This window comes from Clarias gariepinus, chromosome 28 (assembly GCF_024256425.1).
Source record: "Clarias gariepinus isolate MV-2021 ecotype Netherlands chromosome 28, CGAR_prim_01v2, whole genome shotgun sequence".
NCBI lineage: Eukaryota > Metazoa > Chordata > Actinopteri > Siluriformes > Clariidae > Clarias > Clarias gariepinus.
In genome coordinates, this window is record NC_071127.1 from 9,666,232 (window position 1) to 9,692,800 (window position 26,569).

General features: G+C 40.1%; 2 protein-coding genes across 2 annotated transcripts; one reads left to right on the forward strand and one right to left on the reverse strand.

Moving 5' to 3' along the window:
* Window positions 1-2,778: 2,778 nt before the first annotated feature.
* ube2ql1 (ubiquitin-conjugating enzyme E2Q family-like 1) lies at window positions 2,779-19,604 on the reverse strand. Its single transcript, XM_053489635.1, has 2 exons — window positions 18,902-19,604; window positions 2,779-7,004 (listed from the first exon to the last, which is right to left on the reverse strand). The coding sequence occupies exons 1-2, from the start codon at window positions 19,595-19,597 to the stop codon at window positions 6,873-6,875; spliced, it is 828 nt and encodes a 275-aa protein (XP_053345610.1). The 5' UTR covers window positions 19,598-19,604; the 3' UTR covers window positions 2,779-6,872.
* Window positions 19,605-20,880: 1,276 nt separating this feature from the next.
* med10 (mediator complex subunit 10) lies at window positions 20,881-26,354 on the forward strand. Its single transcript, XM_053490067.1, has 4 exons — window positions 20,881-21,142; window positions 25,220-25,303; window positions 25,793-25,895; window positions 26,022-26,354. Exons 1-4 carry the CDS (start codon window positions 21,021-21,023, stop codon window positions 26,115-26,117), a joined length of 405 nt encoding a protein of 134 aa, XP_053346042.1. The 5' UTR covers window positions 20,881-21,020; the 3' UTR covers window positions 26,118-26,354.
* Window positions 26,355-26,569: the final 215 nt, after the last annotated feature.

Genomic DNA, 26,569 nt, shown 5'->3' on the forward strand with positions numbered 1-26,569 from the left:
TATAGCCCATTATAAGTTAAACAGGGACTTTTGATTGTGCAGAATAACAGAACACCATTATGAGAGTAAAAACTCTTTATTTCTCTCTATAATCCCCTGCTACACTAATGCACTTATCCCAGTGTTTCACTAGTGCTTGGACACCATCAAGGTAGGAAGTTTTCTCAGTAGAAACTCTGGCCTTCCAGGAACTCCTTTAAGGGCGAGGCAATCACTCCCAGCCTTCCAGTTAAGTTGCTGTAAATGTAAAGTTTTTCATCGATTTTCAAGGATCAGGTGTTCCACTCGCTGAGCTTTTACTGCAGTGCGTGCCGAGCCACCTTGGCCAGGATCGTTATTTACAGATGTACAGCCTTCTTTAAAACATTTGCGCCATTCAAATGCTTAAAATTTACTCATAAGTATTTTGGGGAAACTCCACACCACCTAAAGGAAATGATGCATAACTGTCTGATTAAATTTAACTCTATAGTTATGTTTGAATGCTGATGTCTGCAGATTCGCCTACTTAAATCATCACTGTTTGCATCACACTTAAGAATACAATATAGAACTAAAATGTAAGGTTACTATCTGGTACAAATATTACTGTTTTGCACGATTAATCACATATAACTGTTTTATAATGCTGCACATACTGTATTTTGTGGCCATGTATTAAAGGAGTTTTTTTTTCTTTTGCAGGGACAGTTGTTAATTCTTTGTCTTTAATCTGCCACGTAATAATAATAATAATAATAATAATAATAATAGCTGTCATTTGATTGTGAAATGGACTTTGTGAACAAAGAAATATTTTATTTAGAAACACTTTGTTTCTGAGAGCTGAAGAGACACACGGTGTACCAAACAGCTCTCATAATAAAACTAAAGTAGAGCACCTGGGTCTCTGATATTTATAAAAAATATTGGGGAAATAAAAATTAAAGAGCTTTCGCAGTTGGATAAAATCAGGCAGAAGAAGCAGCTTCAGGTCACTAGTAGTTTAAAAAAATATACTATTGCGTTATTTAGAATCAGAAAAACACTACCAAAAATAAGTTAAATCTTATTAAACAACCCGACCAGTTTAACATTTCTCTCATTGAAACATTAGTTCATAATGTGTGACTTGTCCTTCATAATGATGCTTATGATGATGATGAGAAATAGGATTAAAACACAACATATCGATATAATGTCTTTCTGTGAGCACATGATTCATAGCTTTTGTGTAAGAGTGAAGTTGAGCGGCACAGTTACAGTTATCCTACTAACTAATTACTAAATGACTGAAAGACATAATCAGCTAGAAATTACCTTGTTCCTCTTTCAGCCGTTCAATCTTTTGAAATTTTTATTTTTTTTGTATTAAAGACGCAGCAGACTAATTTACACTACCTTGCTAGCAGGCTAATTAAGTAATTCTAGCTAGCAAGTGACATGTATAAATCCTAGCTCCAGGACTAGTCTGAGTGATGGTAATTAAATATAATGGAATTAATATATTATATTTTAACCAAAAAAAATGGGAAAGAAGAAATGATTACTAATGTAATTTAGTGCATTGAAAATTAGCTTAAAAATCTTCCTGCTTCTCCCATCAAGGGGTCGCAACAGCAGTGAGATACATGAGCTGCCCTTCCTAACAACACTCCCATTTTCCTAGGGAAGTATATGGGGAGTGGTAAGGCACCAACGGCAGGGCTCAAATCCGGATTCTCAAAACCCCAAATCAATAATCTAGAGCCTTAGCCGCCTGAGCCACCACTCCCCCACGGTAAGAGTAGCATAGCTATGTAGAAATATCAACAGGGTCATCCCAATGTTCCCAGGAAGCTCGGGTACTCAGCTTTATATGGCATGTAATAGAAGCCCTATGTTCCTAGAGCTCTAATTTCCGCAATTTTATGGTCTTACGTTCCCAGGATCCCATGTCACCAAAAGGTCCTATGTTCCACTAGTCTAAATAGCACTTACAGTAATAGAGCTGTGATGATGATGATGATGATGATGATGATGGCAGCATGGTGGCTTAGTGGTTAGCACTGTCGGCTTACACTTCCAGAGCCAAAGTTCGATTTCCACCTTAGGGTCTGTGTGCATGGAGTTTGCATGTTCGCCCAGTGCTTGGTGGGTTTCCTTCCCCATCCAAAGACATGCAGATTAAGCTAATTGTCGTTCCCAAATTACCCGTAGTGTGTGAATGTTGACCGGAGGAAATACCACAATTGTAATATGGAAAAAAAATACAATGGTAATCAGCACTGGCCTCTATGGTCCCTAGTTGGACCACAAAGGTTCCTAGATGGATGGATGGATGGATGGAAGATGTTAGGGTATACGTGACTCGTACATTCTAGAGATTTTCAAAACCAAATAAAATGTTTGTTCTGATACACTAAACTGAATAATATTTTGGAAAAATCTTAAAAAGTGTTGCCTAAGTGGTGAACAGAACAGCCAGGTTAGTGTAAACTAACTAACTGAAACCTACCTAGGGAACACAGAACTGTGGGAACACAGGCACCTGGGAACATAGATACACTCCTATGTAGTGTTAGTTAAGTCAATTAAATCTTCCCCCAGGAAATAAAGGGCACTGCGATCATGGAGTCACTCCACACCGCGACAAGACAAATCACTAACGTGAACATAAGGGACAAAATCGCGCATCAGGCAAACGATTAGCAACACAAGCTCCATGATGCAACGATCCATTTGGACAGTTTTGTATACTGACCATGGCTGAATGACGGAGTGAAGGTGAAGATGAACAACACAAGCACAGACAGAGGGTGCAGGTTTGAATAAGCCTACAGCATTTATTGCACATTCCTGTTTGGTTTTGCTCCCATTGTGTCCTGTGATGTTGCTTGTGAAGTCTTGGAAATACAATTCGTCCCTCGGTTTATTCCTTCCACACCAGAGCCTGAGATCTCTACACATAATCAGGCTCTTCCATCAAAATCAGGTACATATCATTCTTGCTTTTTTTTGTTTCGCTTTTTTTTTTTTTTTTTTTTTGAGATCAATGACAATACCTGCAACATGCTTCCAAATTATTTTGGCAAACCACAAATAAATTAAAACACAAAACATTCATAGAACACAATCTGACATTTTAGACATTTTTAAAAAAGAAAGAAAGTAACAGACAATAACAGGGAAAAAAATATTCTTTTTTTTATATTTTCTCCACATTTTTCTGTCTTTTCTCTAAAAAAAAAAAAATTCCTAGCTAACAATCACAGACCACATGCAGATATAATACAATAAAGTCTTCTCACTTGTTTGGACATTTAACTCGGTTAGTGTCTGCAATCTACCACTCTAGGCTATATCACAAAAGTATGCTCTTGAAGCCAGCAAAACACCCACGTTCGAGATATCGTGATAATTATTCGCTGTTTATAGTATCTCCTCCCGCTAAATCCGTAAAAGCAACACACACACGAGCACTTTTTCAAAAGGACTGTCCAAACAGAGACCGGAGAAGACCAAGAGCGTGATGCGATCTTGTTTCGTACCAGATGGGAAATAAAAAGAAAAAAAAAGTCTGGGGCAAGTTGTGATGATGTGATGCTTTACATCATCAAGTAAAATCCTCAACCCGGGTTATAATAACTTTTGTATATTATAACTTGGATCTGCCTTTGAGCACTTTTTTTTTTTTTTGCTTCATGTTAAACATGATGCTGGAGAAAGTCATGAAACTAATAAGGCCAAGTAATCATCCCTCTGCTTCTTAATTCTTACTCTTTGTTGTGGCACACGTCCAGGCTGGGATCATCCCTTCACATAACGTGATGTGACATGTCATCCCTGAATTAAATCTTTTCAAGAACCCATGTGCACTCTGGGAAGTTTTTTTTTTTCCTCCCCCAGACGAACGGTTAGGATTTGAGTCACAAGTCGAACCTGCATCATCCTTTGTGAAAGGCCATCGTCAACCTCAGAGTGTCTGGAATTTATTCACTGCTTTTCTTTTCCGTCAAATGTCATGGTAATTAGCAGCTTCCCTTATGACATTTAATGTTCCCTGAAGCACCGGAGGCTATAATCAGGCTTTCTGCTGTGAGGCGTGCGGTCACATAAACCAGGAAGTGTGAGATGTACTGTAGGAGAAAAAACAGACTGCTTCCATTCACAAGTCGTCATATAAAGGAAAACACCACCCGTAAACAATAAACTGGATTATAGTAAAAATATTTGTCATGTCTAGGTTTTTTGTCGATGCTTGTATATTTACAGAATGGTGTTTAATTAGAGAAAAATTTTCATAACCTCAAACATAAGCGATAACCCTGGGGTGGAGGTGCTGTTGGTTCCTTAGTGAGAGGAAAAGCTTTGTTTCTCAGTCACCGTTCTTAGGTAAAGGGTAGTGAAAGGTAGTGTTGTGTGGTAAAGGCGAACCGAGGACTAGTGTAGCTTTGACTAAAAGTTGTATCTTGTATTGAGTTTTTGACCTCCAACTGGGACAAAAACAACAACAACAAAACCCTCAGAATTCCTACTCGGAAGGTGACGTCACATCAACATGGCTGCTCACATCATCACCAGTCAACAATGTAGCTAGCATAAGCGTTAGCTTTAGACCAAATCATCATAAAACCTAACAGTTGTTGAGTTTATAATACTGACTCTAAAGTTAGATCTCTGACTAGATTGTTGATAAGGAAAAGGCTAACACAGAGGCAGCCATGTTTTTTTTTCTTTTTCTACTTTGTAGCTCAAATTATGTTCAATGGGGGCGTTCGAGTCAAACCGGGACTTGCGATGAAATTTCTCGTGAATTGGAGGCGTAAAACCGATTGAAACACTACGTTCATGAGATTGAATGTTTGCAAACATCTGAATGTTTAAAACGTTTAAAAAAAAAAAAAAAACTAACCTGCTGCCGTTCACGTGAACATTCAACCAGTGAATGATTTGATCATCTGTTTTTGCAGGACGATGCACGACCTCATACTGCGCACCGCACCACTTGCACATTACAGGAACTCGGCTGGGAGTTCTCTCCTGTACAGTCCTGACCTTACTTCAAACCATTTCCATATATTTGAGTTCCTGGGAGGCCAGCGTTTCAGAGGTAAAGCAGGCGTAAGTGCATTAGTGTAGCAGGGGATTATATAGAGATTATATAGTGAAATAAAGGAAGTTTTGAACTCTCAAAACTGTGTTCTGTTATTCTGCGCAGAATCAAAAGTCCCGCTTTGACTTGAACAGCATAGAACTCAGATTTGAGTTCAATCAATCACAGCATAATTTCCGATGCCACCGCTATCAGCAGCCGAACTGCATTGTGGGTAACGAAGGAAATCGTTATCCAGAGTGAAAATATTGACCGGCGTGACATTGAAGAGAATAATAAGAATAATCCGCCAAAATTTCATTACAAAATAAATTGCGGTTTCCCGTCGGAGATCGAGCTCAAGTCATGAATATTAATATGCGAGGGTGGAATTTTCCTTTAAACCTCGTACTTAAAGGTACTTACCGAAGACATCATGTCTCATTGCGTTTAGAATTAACACTGATATTTGGAGAGGCAGTCGATAAATACCAATACACACTGCTGAACAAACACGCCGTCCTTTTCAAGCCATTTTAATTAGCCTTTTATCATCAGTCTGCAGTTATTAAAAAAAAAAAAAAAAAAAAAAACATACCGAGCATTTTAAAATGTGAGCAAAGCAGATGCCTGAGTTGTTGGATATTTCACTGAGAAATTCAAAATGTCACTGGCTATGTAAATGGACCTGGGGTATGTCTCACTCTGAGCATGACCACAGACAGGTACATTCAGTCTCCTATTGTTTGTTTTGCGTCTCACAGAGAAATCTGGATTAAAAAAAATAATAATAATAAATAATAATAATAATAATAATAATAAAAAGATGCTAATGAGATTCTTGCTTCTTTCTCATGCACGTTCCTAAAGCGCATCATGGAGGTGCATCTGCTTGGATCACACTCTCGTGCTTTAACATTCAGTTCTGCCATCTGGTATCAACATCATCGGAATCCAATGCTTTTGGTCTTCTCCACGAACGGAAAAATGTGGAATAATACTAATAATGATAATGATTAGCAAGAATGGCTCACTACCACTCTTTAATCTTTACAGTACCTCTGCGTAAGCAACGAGTGTTTTTTTTTTTTTTTAATCATCTCCACGAGAAATCAATCACCAGCTATGCAACACAGTGATGTCTAAATTTAGCCACGCGCATGGAGAGAGGGAGAAAGAGAGGAATGGAGAGAGAGAGAAAGAGAGAGAGATAGAGAGAGCACAGCTCCACATAAGTTACAATCTTCATGTTGCATTAAAACCGTGAAAAATAAATAGCACGGCCGAAGAACAGACCACACTGAACCTCGGAATGTACCGCACCCATCTGCCTCGCTATTAAATAACGTTACAATGCATGTCAGTGAAAGGAGAAGGTCTGATGCCGTTCAGTGCAATGTGTCATCATTTCTAAAAGAGGAAAGAGAGAAAACAGAGGAGAAGAAGAAGGAGAAGAGGAAGAGCCAGAGAAGGAAGGGATTGACATGAACACACTGCAAAACACAGAGAGGTATCGAGTGATCGTCAGCGTGAGGTTTGGGGGGGTCTGTCCCCAGGGCTTCGTTCATTTCTTCGAGTTAGTAGTATCCATTCGTCGTTTAGAAATGTGATGTCACGGCGAGCGAGTGGTCCATGGCACCTTAGTGAGGAATGGCAGATATAACCGAATGAAGAGTCATCGACATACAGTGTGAGATGATACCTCATTTTTTTTTTTTTTTTTTTTTGTAATTTTAAACAAAAGAATGTTCGGAGGTGAGAAACTGGAGAAAGCTGCGTGGAAAAGGGAAGAGGGGACGATGTGAAGACGGCAAGCTGCTCAGCCGTCGGATACGGGAGGAGAAACCCAGCCGTACTTCTCGTGGGTCTTCACCAGGCTCTTGAACGTGGCTTCGGCTTCCTTGCGACTGAAGGCTTTCTTGGATTTCCCGGCTTTCCTGCAGATCCGGCCCTAGGGGACAAATAAAAAATGCATTGAGGTTGGTTAAAAAACCACAAATTTAATAATGGAACCAGGCAGTAACAGAACATTGACTTTTAGAAAGTGTAGAGAGATCTTTACTGGAAAGCTGAGTTGAGAAACGTAGGATGTTTTTCTGGTTTTAATACTCTGGTTTCAATCAACAGCTACTGTATCAATTAGGGAGGGTGGAATTTACACATGCTTCCTTTAAAACATGTAACGCTAACCTCTCAATCTTGGGCAGTACAACACACTGGGAAAGCAGAAGCGCTATCCGCCTTTTTCCACATACATGAATTCACATGTGTCCGTGATTGGCTGGTGTTGCTCTGACTGATAGGGGAGAGAAAATCCCGTTCCTAAAATCCAGAAAACATGGACGACTTTCTCTCTTGGTTCCTTGCTGTGGATTGCTAGAAAAATGATCTACCTGCATCTTCTTCTCTTACACCAACTACCTTCATGTCCTCTCTCATTACATCCATAAATCTCCTCTTTGGTCTTCCTCTAGACCTCCTGCCTGGCAGTTCCAACCTCAGCATCCTTCTATCAATACATTCACAATCTTTTTTCTGAACATGTCCAAACCACCTCAATCTCCAAACCATCTAACATTGGGGTTGCCCCTCTGATGAACTCATTCTTAATCCTATCCACCCTTGCCACCTTCAAAGTGAACCTCAACATCTTCATCTCTGCTAACTTCAGCTCAGCCTTCTGTCTTTTCTTCAGTGCCACTGTCTCTAAGCTGTAGAGCATTACTGATCTCACCACTGCCTTGACCTCTTTTCTTTTGTGCCACTCCAGAAAAGCCATTTGAAAATTGTGAAAAAGTCCACAATAAGAGGTGGCCTAATATCTCTCCAAAACGGCTAACACGTTCATCCAGTGGAAAAACACCCTGATTTGTCGCCATCCCTTGGAGTTTTCGTTCAACTCTACCCAAATATGAGGGTCTAGATCAGAGCTGACGCCACCTAATATGACAAAATGCGTCTCACAATACAGTATTTTCTATTTCTATGACACACAATATGCCACTTATACAATATACAGTAAAATAGGTTTGTTTACAAATGATGTGATGTGACAATACTTTAATGACTTTAATGTATATTTTGATTTAGCAAATTACAAAAAAAATCCATACAAACTGTTCAATTTTAAAATAGCTGCTTTGTACTGTACTTGTTCTTATAGTGTACAGACCACAGTGCTGCTGAATTCTCAAAAAAGTTGCTTAATAATAATAATAATAATAATAATAAAACAACAACATGTTTTTGTTAAATGTGCTCATTTTAAATAATTATAGTTTCTGTAGTATGTAATTACTTGCACAGGGCTTCTACTAAACAAAAGTGTATTAATTAATTAATTAATCAATATAAGTTGTGTAATTGTATGTTATAACAGGAACTAAATTATTATTATTGTTATAAGTAAATTACACTAAATGGATCTAGAAATGGATAAAAAAAAAGAGTATGCCACCATAGTATAAGAAGGATAAAATACCCGAATATGCTGTTCATGAAAAATAATCCACGTCTGCCTCACTATCTAATAACCCTGCGCTCTCTCGTGTCTTATTGCTCACTAGTACAGTTTACGACTTTCCAGTTTATTGTAATATTAATATCGTCCCACTGTCCAACCCTACTTCTCTCTCTTTGGATGCACTTCTGGCTCACATTTACATCTCTTAATAAAATAAACGGGCAAACACGCTGCACCTGAAACTGGCTACCTCATAAACAGAGCAGCGGCGTAATGGAGAAGAGCTAACGATCCCGAGTAAACCAATCCGCAGCTGCTGGCCCTTTTTAACACCTGACTCAAATGAGCGCTGAAGCGAAAGACCACTTCAAGTTACAGCTGCCGTACTCACTGACACTGAGAGTACCTGTAAAACTTCTGCTTTAGGAGCAGAGTTTTTTTCCCCCTCATCAGCGAGCACCATTAAATTTAGAAAGTTACTGAGGAGAAGTCTATGTGAAGCCTCACTGGTCATTCTGATCGTTAGAGGAGTTTAGTATAGATTGTCGAAATTCTAAGCACTGGTATATCGGTGTAATCTGATCCTGACGTGTAACAGAGACAAAGCGGTGTAAGTGCAACACCAGTGGAAAATGTGACCCTGCTCCTGATCATTTATTAAGGAAAGGCAACAAAGTGAAGAGGAATGATTTCCCTTGGCAACGATTTTGAGAGGTTGAGAATGTGTGAACGTACTGGTGTGTAAAAGGTGTAATAAATGCCAGGACTTTGGCCAACATACTCTACAGACATAAATAAAAAAGGCTCATGGACATTTATAGCAATAACTCTGGACAGTTCTCAAGACGTCACAGATCTGGGTGTAAACCTCAGAGATGATATCATAATGTTTCACTATAGCGAAGAGTCCCATCTACATACCGTATAGGTGTGAACATTTGGATGGTGCAAACATTTTAAAGAAATAAAAGGAATTTCCATACAGACATACATGGGTAAAGATTAGTGCCCTCTCTTTTAAAAACATTAAATAGAAATAACTTGATCACATCGGGTCTTAATATTAGACAAATACTGTACAACCTCAGACTCAGATTTATTTAACAGAAATGAAGGTAAAAACTAAACAAAACGTGGGCAATACTAAGTACCCCCATGATTCAATAGCTTGTACCAGTATCTCATCATTTTGTTTTATTCTTCTTTACAACATTGCTTCAGCTCATTCGCTCATGCACAGCTCTCTTATGGTCCCACCACAGCATCTCAGTTGAGGTCTGGACTTTGACTAGGCCATTCCAAATCTTGGATTTTTTTTATTTTTCAGACATTCTAATACAGTATCGGCATGCTTCAGGTTATCGTCCTGTCTTGTGTTGCTGTGTTTCTGCTGGAATGCTGTTTGTTTTTCCTCCGAACATGGCCCTGGACATTACGGCCAAACAAATCCCTTTTGGTCTCATCTTCTGCCAACCTTTACAAACAACCAGACTTGTTCAGTCTTCTTCTAATTGTGTTGTCACAGACTTGAACATTTAAACATGGTCCGAAATGTAGCTTTTGTTTTTTTGGGTTTGTATTTCTCCACTCCTGGCGACTTTATTAAATAATCTCTCGTTGTAAAACATTGGAATCCAAATAGTTTGCAGATGTTTTTTTTTTTAACCCTTTCCAGATTGATGTATAGTCTGTCTTTCCCTCATGGCATTGTCCTAACACACAGCTGGTTGCTACAGACCAGCATAAGGCCAAAACCTTTGCGTTTACTGAGGTCCCCACACCTGCTGATGATCAATTAACGAAGGGCTAATGATTAGCAGCACTGAGCTACGAATTACCCTCGTAAATCCTGTGGAAGCAGTACAGGGAAAGTTTTTGGCTTCAAGTCAAGCCAAGTAGGCTTTTAGTGTCATTTCAACCATATACAGTTCAGTACACAGTGAAGGGAAACAGCGTTCCTCCAGTACCAAGGTGCTACATACATGCAACGTGAATTAACAAACTAACTAGGTCACAGAATTAGCTGACTATCTAAGACAAACCAAATTTACATCACAAATTATAAAAAAAAATGTTAAATGAAATATGATACTGAAAAATCTATTTAGTTCAACTGAGGTTGTTTTTACCTAATACTAAAACTCACTATGATCAGATGATTTTATTATGTTTTTACACAAACACATAGAATTAAAAGAGGCGGCGCTAATAACAGTCTTATTAATTAATTAGAAGGATGTGAAATAGCAGCTATGCAGTCTGAAAGTCTGAATCTGTTTATATGGGAGAAGTAGACTTGATTTAGTGACATGGGAGCGGCGAGGTTCATGAGGCCAGCGGGTGGATCCATGCCAGCGCTAATGGAGGAGACTACAGTATATTGCTACCTATGTACAATAACTACATCTAAAACCTAACAACTGTAGAAGATTCTTCTTAAAAATCCAGATAAGTCAACTAACATGACGGAACGTCAACAACGGTCCCCTTTTTAACACTTAACCATGAATGCTCAGGTTACTACTACTGTACATTTTGACTAGCCCCAGCTGAAAGCCTAACATTGGATGATCGATGTCATATTGTCCATAATGTTTTACTGTTGGTTTTTAAAATTAGCATGACATGTTAGAATAATAAAGCTTTATTACGCGAGAGGGAGTGGCGTTGTACTGAATAACGTCACGGCTGTGATGCAGCTTTAGGCATTAATGGCGCAGCCTAAAGGACTAAAGGTACCGGAGACATGATGATATTCAGTACAACAGGGTGTAATATCTCGAGTGTGATATTGCTTTTATACAACATTTCCACAAACACTATTTATCATTAAGGTTTTGCCTCTGAGTGGCGCAGTGGTTAAGTGCTCGTCCTATCATCCGGAGATCGTGGGTTTGGTTCCCGGGTGATGCTGTAGCCTCTCGCAGCCGGAGGCCTAGAGAGAGCTGATTGGCCGAGCTCTCTCTCAGAGGAAAGGAATGAGAGGTACTTTGTGCTCCCACAATATTCACGGCTCTACAGCCAATCAGGGGTGTGTGTGGAAGGGAAGCGGAAGGAGCGGACAGCGCTGTCCTCCGAGTCCAATGGTCCATGAGCTAGCAGTTCGAAAAGATGCAGTCGGCTGGCATCACCAGGTTTGGAGGAAACACGTGATAGTCTTCGGCTCTCCCGACTTAGTGGTAGTAGTAGTCTTAATGTGGGAGCGCCCTAGTGACAGGGAGTGAACGGACATGGCTAAATTAAGGAGAAAATTATGTGTTTGGTTATTTAATTGAGTATTTTTTCTCTGCCAACGTCCACGTCTGGCCAAACTAACCAACCACGACCAGAAGAGCTGGTGACAGACATTTACTGGGGTGAGATAGTTTAAAATTCTTCCTGGTGCTAGGTAGTCAAAAGGTGAGGGTAATAAACAATGGATTTGGTGGACAGTGCTGAGAAACTTCAACGATTTGCTTTATATATATATAATTATTCCACTTTAGAATATCAGCTCTGTTAACTCCCGGGTTCCGAAGTAAAATAGGCAATTTGAATGGAAAGCTAGTGCACTATGTAGGGTGTACAATCCCTTGTTCCGAACACAATTTAGAGCCCTTGATTGGGGTTAAAGAGGGACATGGGACAAGGTTCCCCCTTGCATTTAATCAAGGTTCCACCTTGCATTAAAAGCTAGTTTGCTTTGTATCTCTCGTTAGCCGTTAACAGAACAACATAACTAGGATAGAGGCATTTCAGAACAGTTCAGAAGCAATTACTACAGAGACAAAGTGTTGTTTAAGATAACATACGCATATCAGGTGACTTTCCTTGCTGAACGAGCTCCAGTGACTGGTTTTGAATGTAAGTTTTGGCAAGCAGCTGCTTCCCCCTCTTTCCAGTACTGCAGACTGTACAGACCTACTTTAATCCACAGTTAGTGTGATTAACGATTGTTAGAACACCAATCAGATTACTCAGTGGGAAACTAACTGTTGCATAATGACAAGACATTGGCAATCAATCAATCAATCAACATTATTGTCATTGATATAAATAACAATATTATTTATATAACTTTTCTGGCATGTACAGGGGTTGGACAATGAAACTGAAACGGCTGGTTTCAGACCACAATAATTCATTAGTATGGTGTAGGGTCTCCTTTTGCGGCCAAGCATCAAGTCTTGCACAGTGGCCAGGTCAGTACATGATGCTGGTGGAGGAAAACGTTTCCTGACTCGCTCATCCAAAACACCCAAAGTGGGTCAATAATATTTAAATCTGGTGACTGTGCAGGCTATGAGAGATGTTCAACTTTACTTTCATGTTCTTCGAACCACTCTGTCACCAGTCTTGCTGTGTGTATTGGTGCATTATCATCCTGATACACGACACCGCCTTCAGGATACAATGTTTGAACCACTGGGTGCACATGGTCCTCCAGAATGGTTCAGTAGTTCTTGGCAGTGATGCACCCATTTAGCACAAGTACTGGGCCTAGGGAATGTGATAATATTGCAGCCCAAACCATCAGTGATCCACCCCCATGCTTTACTCTGGGCATGCAACGGTCTGGGTGGTACGCTTCTTTGGGGCTTCTCCACAGTGAAGGCGGACTCATCAGAGAACAATACTTTTCACATTGTCCATGGCCCAAGATTTTCGCTGGTGGCACCATTGAAACCAATGTTTGGCATTGGCACGAGTGACCAAAGGTTTGGCTATAGCAGCCCGGCCATGTACACTGACCCTGTGGAGCGTCCTCCAACACTAAATTGGCCAGTGTTTCAGTTTCATTGTCCAACCCCTGTAAATTCAGCCTCAAAACAATGATATATAAAAATATATTCTTCATTTGGAAAATCATTTGTCCTGATTAACATCCAATTGCACAACGTCCGACCACATCCATGGTCCCTTAAGTTTCTAACAGGGTTTAGAACAGGAAATATTGTATTGCCACAAGGTTTATCTTCGCTCCAAAATTACTCTACTGTGTTGTCACGGAGTCCAAACTGCATTAGATCCGGTTTTACAGAACAGATCTTAGACATTAAGCAAGTTTCATTAAACTGGTGCTTGTTGTTATGTACGACAATTAACATCACCAACAGCATGTTGATTAGTGGTTCAGTGATAAACTTGCAAACCTTTTACTGCAGCAACCAGAGTTTGAGCCCTGGGTCATCGTTTTGGTATTAAAATTGTTTTAAAGTCGTTTTCATGAGAATGTGTCTGTAGTCAGTGTTTCATAAAAGTAATTCTAACTTAATAAAAAATAAAAAAATAACAACATTTATAAAATAAAAAACAACCTAATACCAATGTTGCCAAGATGTCTATAATTTTGCAAAATTAACGTCACCACAACGTTCTGACTACCAAACAAATTCCTGCTTGGTATACTTCTCTATATAATCATACTTTAATATCCAGTACTATCTTTATCAGGAATCAGGACAGTGAACTCAACATCAAGAATATAGATTTAATCTAATTAGATAAGGTCTACTCTGGTTAGACACGCCACACATGTATGCTTTATTCTTCATTTTAGCCCCATATATTATTTTTTATACTATCTGATTAGGATCTAAGAGTGAGCAGTGCAAAGATTTAGGTTGCATTATTTAACCGCTATTCTATATCATTTACTTTCATCTGTGGCAATAACCATAATTAAAGTACGGCGAAAACAAACACGTTCCTCTTCAGTTTTTTATGATTCCCATAAACGCACAAAGTGTTTGCTTTCATAATGAGAACCTGACAGGCGACATGTTGCAACAGGACGCAGATGAAAAGCTTTGCTAATTTCGTTTCATAAACAACTTTGGTATATGATACACATCTGAAGCATTGCTTTGGAGAAAAATGAATAGCGAATTACATTAAGCAGTACTCTACAGCCTGTATTAATAGATGTGCTTAGCTCATGAGCTAATAGGCCGACTGTGTGTGTGTGTGTGTGTGTGCGCGTGTGTATCTGTGGCAGTGTGCGATGCCCAAATCTCAGGGTCGCACCCGTGCCAGCTCTGATATAAGAGACAGAAATAGCTCACTCTCGCTACAGGCTCTCGGAGTGTAATGGCCCAGAAGTAACTCAGCGCACTCACTTGAGAGCAGAAGATCCCAATCCGGCTCACAAAAGCCTGTGATTTTTGGATTAAAGGGGTCTAACTAAACCCTAATTAAGCAACAGAGCACTCCATCTTATCGAGGAACTGGAAAAAGAGGATAGCGGGAATGGATCTTTTTTTTTCCGGGACTGTCCCCGGCTTATGTCCTGCAGCACCACCAGTGTCGGTTCAGTGTTAGTTCAGTTTGTATCGAGCGCCTCAGAGTAAACCCAGACGGGTAATCCTCTGAATGAAGATCAGTCAATGTGTGGAGTTGCATTGTGTAAAGCCGCAGTCGTTATATAACCTACTTGAGGGATAGAGGGATTTTAGTAATGCCGCTTACGCCACAGCGCTGCTGAATTCTCGAATCTGATTGGTCAGGCTTCAGCTCTGATGCTAGCTCTAGCTGCAAGATTTAGTGTAATGCGCGCGTACTCATCTCTTATTGTTTTTCTATTTCTGTTAGTCCCTGCATTGGGACCCGTATGATGGAATTCAACAAAATCTAAGCCTATATAATCATTGACGTAACAACATTTTCTGTAAGTAGACATTTATTTAGGTTCAGCGCAAGGAGTCTCCAGTGTCAGCATTTAACAATGGTTTTCCACCATAGGAAAGTCTTCATGAGGGGTTTTTGCTTAAAAAGAATCTGATGAAAGAATAACAGTTTATAGCTGCCAAGTTATAAACTGTTATAAGTGCTAACAGGGAATGAATTTTCTCTTTGACCTCAACAACTTTACGAATTGGCATCACAAGCGGCACAGTATGTGGCATCACAAGCAGCACGTTTGTTTGAAAGACAGCCGAAACATCATTGTTTTCAAGTTAAGCTGTAAGCATGCATAAAAAACCTACAAAAAACAAAGAAAAAAAATTTCATGCATCTATAAACCAACCACTTTTACTATTATAGTAAATCCAAAAGAGTGGAACGTATAACAGACCTTGAAGTTGGGTATAGAAAAGGTACAAGGAAGGTTGTGATGATGGTTTAAAATGTAAACACTAACTGTAATAAAAAAACCTGGATCTGGTCTAGAATAGTACATAAGTACGCAATTTGAGACATAATGCTAGGACACGGTGTCAAATATTGCTATACTGCCCCTGCTGTTTCACATCAGTATGGCACCATTAATTTGCAAAAACACATTAATTTCTAAATCCGTGCAAAATCTGCTTAAATAAAATAATAACCCAAAATATTTGGGAAGCGGACGTTTTGAGTATGTGTACAGAAATAAAATGTAGCTATTAATGGATGAAGGTATGTTTTAAATAAATACATAAAAGTAATTCTTGACAGTTTCTTATTCTTTAAACCCAAAAGAAAAGAAAATCAGCAACATTTTCAGTGTACGTCATCTCTTACCATAAGTCTAACAAGACTGTGGTCAACAAATAGGACCAAGAAAAACACAAAACAGTCATTTCTGATGGAACGTATCTAAATTTGGTTTCTCAAAACAATGCACAGAAAAAAAAAACAGGGAAAAAAAAACTGTATTTTTTGGCTTTTCAGTCAAAATCCCAGGCCATCATTTTTTCAAGTTTCATCTGGGCTAAACGCAGAAACTGCACGACAGAAATCAAAGCAACTGCACTGTCTTTTAAGTGAACATAAGATCAATGACGGCGTTCTGTTCCGGAATTCTAACGCTGCTTTTTTTCTTTGAACATCAAAGAACCTTGTTTGTGCTGAACAGAAATTCACTATTAAAGCTTCTACAGCGACCAATCAGATGTATTAAAATCATACCGCAAAGACACAGAGGATTCCAGTCAAATAATCTTACTTACAAGGACATGCTTGGTTATTTTCTGAAATGTTTATATATAAACAAAATATGCAAAAATAATAAGTATGTTCTAATCTACTCTAATCTAATACATATAATGACTGCAGAACAAGGTCATTAAAAAAAAAAAAAGCTTATTATTAACCTTCGTGTTCGAGACGCAGTACCATAGCTCTGTTTTAGCTCCTCTGGGACTCTTGTGTCAGCACTGTCTAGATTGGTAATTGCCCTTGAATGCTTCAGGCAATGAAGGCGAGAGGCCGTGCACTATAAATTTGGAATGCTAACGCATTTTGAGACACCTTGAAAGAAAGAAAGAGTGACATCGACGAGGTTAGTCAGCGTCTTTCCCCTGATGCTATTTTTTGTCTACCTTCCAAAGTGCCGGTCACGTTCTTTACAAATGTCAGTGGAGCGCAAATCCTCCATCTGCAGGCTATTCTGGTAGAGAAGTTATCACAAGCAACGTGTGGAAGGACATCACGCACCCTCTGTCGCGTTACTCATCCCTAATGTGATGTTTGTCTAATACATATTCCTGTCATATCCAAGCACCAAGGTCATAGCAGCAAAATGTTACAAAGAATACTGCTTATAATGTTATGACTTAAAATGTCGTACCGCATAAAGAAAATGAAACGTATACATGCTCGTACTGCCATTCATTCCTTTATAATTCCTTGCCCACCTGTTGGGACAACAGTGAGACACACAGCATAAACAAAACAGTGCATATCTATTAAGGTCATTCAGGTCACTCAACACTAGACCTTTGATTTAATCAGGATGTTTCCTCACTTTTTTAGCTCAAACTGATGAAGAGCAGAAAGGATGTTGTGAAACGTCTAAACCTGTGAATCTGCAGCATGGCCTACCTTTGTCCTCTTAAGTGAGACAGATGGTATAAAACAAGCTTGTGGGCTCTAAAATGTGACGCTTTCACCTTCTAGAAACGTTGTATGCTTTTCCTTGTCTCTGCTGTGGAATCATCAAGGGGACCTTTTTTTTTGGAAGGTTCATGTAGTACACCTGTTATTAGCCTTTACAGTAAAGCTTTTAAAGATACAGTTATGTACCTTTGATTTTATTTATGTTTGTAGTTTAATTTATGTTACCATAACAGCAGCTTCCTTTTCTAATGTACACTTATAAATCTGATGAAGGTTACAAAAAAATAAAAAATAACAGGTGGCATAATGTACTGCACTGTCGACTCTGTCAGACAAAAAAACAACAACAACTCTGTCCTCTTCTTAGAGACAGATGGCATAAAGACTACAATTCTGACTTTATTCCTATGAATGCAAAGCAATGTGTCATGTGACAGACAGCAAAAACAAAAAAAATAAATTTGGTTACTTTTTAGACATCTTTTTCTTACAGTAGATGCTTGATACAGCTCTCAAGCTGACTTTACACTAGAGCATGTTTACTTGACTTACCACTACTCACAATTCCCCCCAATATCACCAGCTTTAATTAAACCAACCAATCTCTAATCACCACTTTTCCCAATCAGCAATTTCGCATTGCTGCTGTTTTCAATGAAAGGTCACTAATCACCATTGTTTCCAACTGACCGGTCACTAATCACCACTGGTATCGATCCCTAATCACCATTGCTCCCAGTCACTGATCACCATTGTTCCCAAAAAGCAATACCTAATCACATTATTCCCAATCAGCACTGTTCCCAGTCTCTGATCACCACTGTTCCCAATGAGTAATCTCTAATCACCATTTTTCTCAATAAGCAATCCCTAATCACCACTGTTCCCAATCACTGATTACCACAGTTCCCAATGATCATTCACTGATCACCGTTATTCCCAATCACTGATCACCATTATTCCCAATCATTGATGACCATTATTCCCAATTATTGATCATCACTGTTCCCAATCACTTGCCAGCATTATCCCCAATCACTGATCACCAGTTTCCAATGAGCAATCCCTGATCACCATTTTTCCCAGTCACTGATCACCATTGTCCCCAATGAGCAGTCCCTAATCACCATTGTTCCAAACAACTAATTTACTGAATGCTGTTCAATGTCTCTCTCTCTCTCTCTCTCTCATTCTCTCTCACACACACACTGACTGTTTCCCCCAGGTACCTTATTGATTGTAGTTATTTTGTTTCTTTTTCCCCTCTTTTGGCATTGATTAGTAACAAAACACTACATTAAAGTTATTCCATCTGCACCTGTTTCTTTCATGTATATTCACAGTTTCTTTTGGTAAATATTCATGACAATAATTGCAATATTATTTAATCCGTAGAAATTTTGGTAAGACTTGTTGTTTTTGCTTTGATGACAATTTATTTCTGCACGCAATTTGATCTTAATATTCTGATCGAACACTCTTCAGACATTCTTCTCAAATAGGTATCCATTAATTAATCAATCGATCGATCGATCATCTGAGGACCTTTTGTCAGAGCTCTTTGCACAAACCTCCCAGCTCCTCACCTGCCCTTTGACGAGGCTGGCGGCGAACTGCCTCATCACGGCCTCCACGGTGTAGGCGCTGGACCAGCCGCGCGGCGTCAGCAGCTCCATGCAGATGGCTCCTCCGTCCAGCACGTAGCCGTTCTCCAGCCGCGGCGTCAGCACGCGCACGAACGGCGGCGAGAACGGGAAGTTGTCGGGGAACGAGATGTTGAGCAGGATGAACTCGGTGTTGGTCTCCTTCATGTCCTGCCACAGCGCCGAGTCCTTGTCCACCTGGTGCAGCTTGACGTTCCAGTCGTACAGGTTGTCGTCGGCGAGCTCGACCGTGATGAAGTCGTCCCCGAGGCGCCGGATCTCCTGCAGCTCCTTCATCAGGCGCCGCGTCCGCACCTGCGCGCAGTGCTGCCGGTTGGGCGCGAGCTGCAGCGGCGGCGGCGGCGGGGGCGGCGCGGAGCTCGAGCCCGAGCCCGACTTCGCGCTGCCCGTCTGCTGCTTCTCCTTGGCCTCTTTGCTCGGCTTGTCCCTGGCGGGAGCCTTGTCCGAGCGCTTGGCCTTGATTTCCGGGGTGCTCAGGATGTTCGCCTCGTTTTGGTGACAGTGCTTGGTGCTGTTCTTCTGGTTGCCTTGCTTAGTCCCTTTCGGATGGTGCTTCGGGTCCTCTGTGTCCCGGTCGTGCAGTCGGATCAGACCGATCTTACGCAGAAGAGTGGCCATCACGGTGTCCCTCTAATAAAAAAAAATTCTATTGGTGGGGGGGAGGGAGGGAGGGGGGCAAGGGTTGGGGGGTGGGGGTATGGGGAATGGGGAAAGGAGAAAAGGGGGGGATTCCGCAGCTCTCCCGGTGGTTACGTGATGGTGACCACAATGCACCAGGTTCTGTTCTCACTGCAGGCACAGGAGGAGATGAGGAGGATGATGATGATGGTGGTGGTGATGCTGATGAGGATGACCGCTGGGCGCTTAAGAGCAGCCCGCTTTCAGTGCATCATCCCACCGAGCTGAAATCAAGCAGACGATCAGTGAATATACGACGAGAATACAATATATATATATAACATTATAGACCAGGACGTTTAAACCCAGTGCGTCAGTGAGTGCGTGCGCGTCTGCAGCAGCCTGCGGATCTTTCCATTGTCTATTACAACACTGATCAATTACTCACCCTGGTGTTATTCTTCTTCTTCTTCTTGTTATTATGATGTTGATGATGTCGATGCCGATGCCTCCTCACGCGTTGAATAGATCCAATCTCCCCTTCCAGATCTGATCCGAGCCTTTAACGCAGATCTCCAATGTAAACCAGTCCAACAAGCTCTCGCTCGCTCGCTTTCTCTCTCTCTCTCTCTCTCTCTCTGCCACACACACTCACTCTCACACACACACATACACACACACTCGTAAACGCAGCAACACTGCCCGACTGCTCGTTTGTACCTGGACAGAATGAATAATCAAGAGTGGGGTGCGAAATATGAAGGCTGAGAGGAGGAGGGCTTCCAGCGCATCAGCTGTCCCGGCCCTATCCCGATTCGATACATAGTGCGCTACGTAGGGTGTTTACGGTTATACTGTCGGTTACTATGTAGTGCGCTTGTGTAGGAGGTAGGGTTGTATCTGGACTTCAGCCACTGCCTACCTCCTCACGCCTTTCCCTTTCTTCTTGGTGGAATTTAGACCCGAGTTTCATTTAAAATATCGGTTTTTATTTTTTTGTTATTTTTCGTGCTTAAAACTGTAAATGGGGCGTAAATGTAAACATACATTTTTTAACGTAAAAATCGAATTATCAGTGGGATAAATATAAATCGCTGGAACAGGATTTTAAAGCAAAATTCGCTTTAATTATTTGCTCAGATGTGAAATAATAATAATAATAATAATAATCACCTCGATATCACCGCTTTGTGTTTTTTCATTTATTCTTGCGACAATTTGCAGCAATTCCAGACAATTTACGTTAACCCTGTTACCGTTACCAAGACAACCCAGAGTTCCGGTCTCCGATTGGTTTGTCGTACACTGCCGGAAAGTGTGCTCACAGGCCGCTTTACCAAGCGTCTCCCTTTTGGATTTTATTTGTTGTTGTTAACGTGTTATTATAATTTCTTACTTATGAATATTTGTATTGTTTATCAAAATGGCTGAGAAGTTTGACAATCTCGAGGAGCATCTTGAGAAATTTATCGAAAATATCCGACAGTTGGGAATCATCGTCAGCGATTTTCAGCCGAGCAGCCAAACAGGACTCAATCAGAAACTGTAAGCTACGTAAATACTCAGATATACATCTCTCTATTCATGATGTTTATATTTACAAACAGTAAATTTTTATTTAAAATACAATAAAGACATTTATAGTATTCGTATTGAAGTATATTAGCCGTTAAGAAGCTGTGAAAGGGCCATATTTCATTCTTGTGATTTGTTGTTATGGTTATCTTATTTCAGTTTATTAGTTAAGCATTAAGTATCATACTTATAATTTGTATTGTGACATCATTTCATGAGTTGTTCTGTGACATCATTTCATGAGTTGTTCTGTGACATCATTTCATGAGTTGTTCTGTGACATCATTTCATGAGTTGTTCTGTGACATCATTTCATGAGTTGTTCTGTGACATCATCCCACAGTTATGCAGTTTTATGTCTAACACGCACGTTAGTTGTTAGTTGTTGTTAAGACACGGAAGGATACAGAAAGGTGTGGAGAACACAAGCTTTTGACCGTGAGACAGTAAGCTAAAAGAAATACAGTAAAATAAGTTGTTGTAACTGTAATCTATCGAAGCTACAAAACGCAGCAAGCGACTTGTCGTGACTACAGTGGATTTATGCAAGAAACTGTAACAACCGTTGTTTTTGATGTTGAAAATAAACAAGAGACAAAGAAATCAACGAAACGTCTGAAGTCGTCAGTGACACTGTGTAACAAAAGACACGTCAGAACTTGTAAATAACATGCATGTACATGTAAAGTCAAAAGCTTGCTCCGCCGCAGAAATGAAGATAAGTGATTTAAGAGTGTGAACGTGGATTGAAGAGCGCGCGTGCGATTCAAAAACGCGCATCGACTGCCAACGAGCAAACAGGCAAACAACTCAATAACAGAAAACCATAAGTCTCTAACAATTTAGGACTTAACAATGGCAGAAAACGAAGTCATTAAGTTCATTCAAAACCAAAAATTCAAAGACGAAATTTCCATCTTACAAAAGGGTAATGCATCCGTAAAAAGAAACAGTTGTCTCTCCAAACTAGATCCAGTACTGCAGGATGGAGTGCTAAGAGTTGGAGGACGTCTTGGTAGGTCTGCAATGCCTGAGCATGCAAAACACCCTGTCATTATACCCAAAGACTCACACATTACAACTCTAATCTTAAGAAACACTCACGAACATGTCGAACATTGTGGAAGGAATTATATGCTTTCAAAATTCCAGAAAAACTGGATTCCGACAGCAAATTCCCTTGTGAGAAAGTTTCTGTCCAGTTGTGTGACATGCATAAAGATCAGAGCGAAGAACAGTGAACAAAAAATGTCAGAACTGCCACGCCATAGAATAACACCAGATCACCCACCGTTCACTAACGTAGGGGTAGACTATTTTGGACCCTTTGAGGTCAAACGGGGTAGAAGTAATGTTAAAAGATATGGCGTATTGTTTACTTGTCTGACAACAAGAGCCGTGCACATTGAAGTCGCGCAGTCATTAGATACAGACTCCTGCTTAAATGCTATTCGACGCTTCATGTGCAGAAGAGGCCAGGTGTCAGTTATGAGAAGTGATAATGGAACAAACTTCATAGGCGCTGAGACTGAATTGCGTAAAGCTATCCAACAGTGGAATCAGTCAAAAATTGAAGGCGTCCTCATCCAAAAGGGGATACAATGGATTATTAATCCTCCTGCTGGGTCTCACTTCGGTGGACTATGGGAAAGGCAGATAAGGTCAGTTAAAAAAATCTTGAGGTCTGTACTAAAAGAACAAACACTAAACGATGAGAGCTTGCACACATTCCTGTGTGAGGTGGAAGCTATAATGAATGACCGTCCCCTTACCACCGCTACAGACGATCCCACAGACCTGGAGCCCCTGACACCTAACCACCTGCTGCTAATGAAAAAACAGCCAAACTTGCCTCCTGGACTTTTCAAAAAAGAGGACATGTATGCACGTCGCAAGTGGAAGCAAATTCGGTACCTTGCCGACCTATTCTGGAAGGGATGGGTGCGTGAATACTTGCCCTTGCTTCAGGAGCGCCAAAAATTGTCTCAGGTGAGAAAAAACCTCACGATCGGAGACGTAGTTCTAATAATTGATGAGTCTTCTCCAAGAAATCCATGGGTCGTCGGATGGATCACAAAAGTGTTCCCTGATAAAAAAGGACTTGTGAGACGTGTACTGGTCAAAACTAAAACCAGTACCCTGGAAAGACCCATCGATAAGCTGTGCCTCATATGTGAAATGGACTGTTAATCACCTTATAAAGTAGTCATGTTCCTTTCATTTGGTACGCAGCGATATGAATACCCTAAGTTAAACCGTTAACAAATGTTTAAAGTGTTAAGAAAGCTGATTCAAATTTTCAAATATCAAATAGTATCAAATAGTAAATGTTGTGGCCCAATTGTGGAAAAAGGAAAAAACAACAAAACAAAAAAATGTGTGTAATTGTCAGTCTTCCTGCCTGTCAATTAGGGGCTGGAAATGTAAGGGCCATATTTCATTCTTGTGATTTGTTATGTTTATCTTATTTCAGTTTATTAGTTAAGCATTAAGTATCATACTTATAATTTGTATTGTGACATCATTTCATGAGTTGTTCTGTGACATCATCCCACAGTTATGCAGTTTCATGTCTATCACGCACGTTAGTTGTAAGTTGTTGTTAAGACACGGAAGGATACAGAAAGGTGTGGAGCACACAAGCTTTTGACCGTGAGACAGTAAGCTAAAAGGAATACAGTAAAATAAGTTGTTGTAACTGTAATCTATCGAAGCTACAGAACGCAGCAAGCGACTTGTCGTGACTACAGTGGATTTATGCAAGAAACTGTAACAACCATTGTTTTTGATGTTGAAAATAAACAAGAGACAAAGAAATCAACGAAATGTCTGAAGTCGTCAGTGACACTGTGTAACAAAAAACACGCGTCAGAACTTGTAAATAACATGCATGTACAAGCTGATTTGAGGCTTGTTGCTGTTGTCAGCTAATTTTCCCATTAAAACTATAGGAATAGTGTCAAAACACTATACAAACACTATTCAGGGGGAAGTAGATCATACACTCTGAAGACTCTAGAAGTTGTAGTTTATGACTCCATAAACTACATCAAAATCCTGTGCATATGGAGACATGGAGAAAAAAATTCTGAAGACATCATTCTTTATATAGAAAAACATTGTTCTTTGTTCATGGAACAACTATAATTTATACTACAACTATAATTATAAGTGTGTTCTTGAATTTTTGTCAAAAACTCACAAACTTAAGCTGATTCATTTGAATTTGAATTTGTGGTAGACAGTAGGTAAAAACCTTAAATAACTGGAACTGAGTTGGAAATACTAGTGCGATCACCACTCCGGTCCACGGTAAGAGAGATTATTATCGATTGGTCCATGGGAACAAGTGGTGATCAGTGATTGGTTATAAGAGAGACTCAAGAGACAAAACTAGCAACATTTTGAGCAGATGATTCCATAGTCACTTCCCTAATTTTATCTTGATTCTGTAAATCTCTTTTGTGACAAACGGCATTGGTAAAAACGCTGTAAAAATAATCACAGATGACCATTCGTCCCAGTCACCGATTGGTCCACAGGGACAATTGCGATCATCGATTGGTCTACGAGGACAATGCTGGTCACTGAAAAGTCCACGGGAAGAGTTCCAGTCACCGATTGGTCCACGAGGACAGGTGCAGTCGCCGTTTGGTCCACGAGGACAGGTGCGGTCGCCGTTTGGTCCACGAGGACAGGTGCGGTCGCCGTTTGGTCCACGAGGACAGGTGCGGTCGCCGTTTGGTCCACGAGGACAGGTGCGATCACCGATTGGTCCACGAGGACAGGTGCGATCCCTGATTGGTCCACGGGGACAGTTTTGATCAGTTGGTATAACCAGGTCAGTCATCTGCTCAGAATGGTGCTAGGTTTGTCCCCGGGATCTCTTTAAGAAAAGCTGCTTAAACATAGAAAAAGCTGCGCACAATATTGCTGAGTGTTGTAACATCTATAAATTAATTTCAGTCAGCATGAACAGAGGATTGAAGGTCTACTGTGTCATCTCATTTAAAATAACTACTAACAGCTGTCTTTTTCCTCTCTCAGGAATCTGATGATAACAGGACTGCAAGATATCGAGAAGTGCCGGCAACAGCTTAACGACATCCACGTACCTCTGGAGGCATTTGAGTGAGTAACACTTAAGTTGGCAAACATCCAGCTGTGTTTTTTTGGATCCTGAGGTTTTTTTTTGTCTTGTTTCTTGAAAAATTTGCTCGATCAGATTGGACAGACCCTATTGGTGGACATTAAGCGTTCAGGTCATTTTTAACATCCTAAATCAGAGTGGAGTCTCGGAGTTGTCTGGGTTATTCTAAGCCCAGTTAGGTTTTTGGTTTTGAACCACCTCACTGTAGCTCAAGCAGTAATATTTACAGCTATAGTCTTAAATCCTCATATGGATCTCCGTTCTCTTACAGACTAGACTCAAATATGATTACTTCTAGGATTACACTGTACTTGACTAAACGGCCTCGACCCAGACCATTTTTTTTCTCAGCTTTCCTGATTGCCGTATAACTTTTCCACGACATGATGCTACCTCCACCATGCTTTACTAATCAAAGGGTGATGAGCAGTGTTGGAACACACATCTAAAATTTACTTTTACCCCCCCAGATACATCGATCAGGGCCGTAATCCTCAGCTTTACACAAAAGAATGTCTGGAGCGAGCTTTGGCTAAAAACGAACAGGTGAAAGGAAAGATCGACACCATGACGGTGAGGCAACAGTCCATCAACCTATTTTACATTCACTTAAAACCAAATATCTTGTCAAGTACAATGTACACAGATCGAGCACTGACATCTTGTTTAAACGAACAATCTATTTTTATTTCCTTACAGAAGTTTAAAAGTCTTCTCATCTCTGAACTGGGAAAGGTTTTTCCTGAAGAAATGGCTAAATACAAGGCGATCCACGGAGACGACCCTCCTTCATAGTCTGCAGAAGCGCACTCAAGACAATTTGTACATATGTCCATATGCACATTTTCTACAGTATAGAGCATCGATCATGCTATACATTTCTACAGCTTTTCGATGTTTATATTTACATTTGTACTTTTCACAGATATTGCGACTGTGTGATGCAAAAAGTTTTTTTTGTGTGTTTTGAATTGTAATTTTTCTTTTGCCTTTGTTTTATTAATTAAAGAATTATTATAATGAACTAAAAAATTTTACCATTATTTGTCAGCACTCAAAGCTGCTTAGAAAAATGATAGCAAAAGAAAAAACACAGTTTGCTTGCAACGATGTTAGAAACCACATCTCATTAAATTGCTAACAATTTCTTACTAGGATCCGTGTATTCAGTGGCAGCAGCACTAACTGTCGTTATTATTCTTAGATCACACTGTGTAGTGATGAAAACGTAAAACTATAAATGCAGG

What these genes read in the sequence shown, in the direction of transcription:
- ube2ql1 (XM_053489635.1), bottom strand. Translation starts at nt 19,597, where the DNA reads ATGGCCACTCTTCTGCGTAAGATCGGTCTGATCCGACTGCACGACCGG. An exon ending in CCAGCCTCGTCAAAGGGCAG is followed by an intron (nt 7,005 to 18,901) that starts GTGAGGAGCTGG and finishes TTTGTCCCCTAG; the next exon opens with GGCCGGATCTGCAGGAAAGC.
- med10 (XM_053490067.1), top strand. Translation starts at nt 21,021, where the DNA reads ATGGCTGAGAAGTTTGACAATCTCGAGGAGCATCTTGAGAAATTTATC. An exon ending in ACAGGACTCAATCAGAAACT is followed by an intron (nt 21,143 to 25,219) that starts GTAAGCTACGTA and finishes TTCCTCTCTCAG; the next exon opens with GAATCTGATGATAACAGGAC. An exon ending in GAAAGATCGACACCATGACG is followed by an intron (nt 25,896 to 26,021) that starts GTGAGGCAACAG and finishes ATTTCCTTACAG; the next exon opens with AAGTTTAAAAGTCTTCTCAT.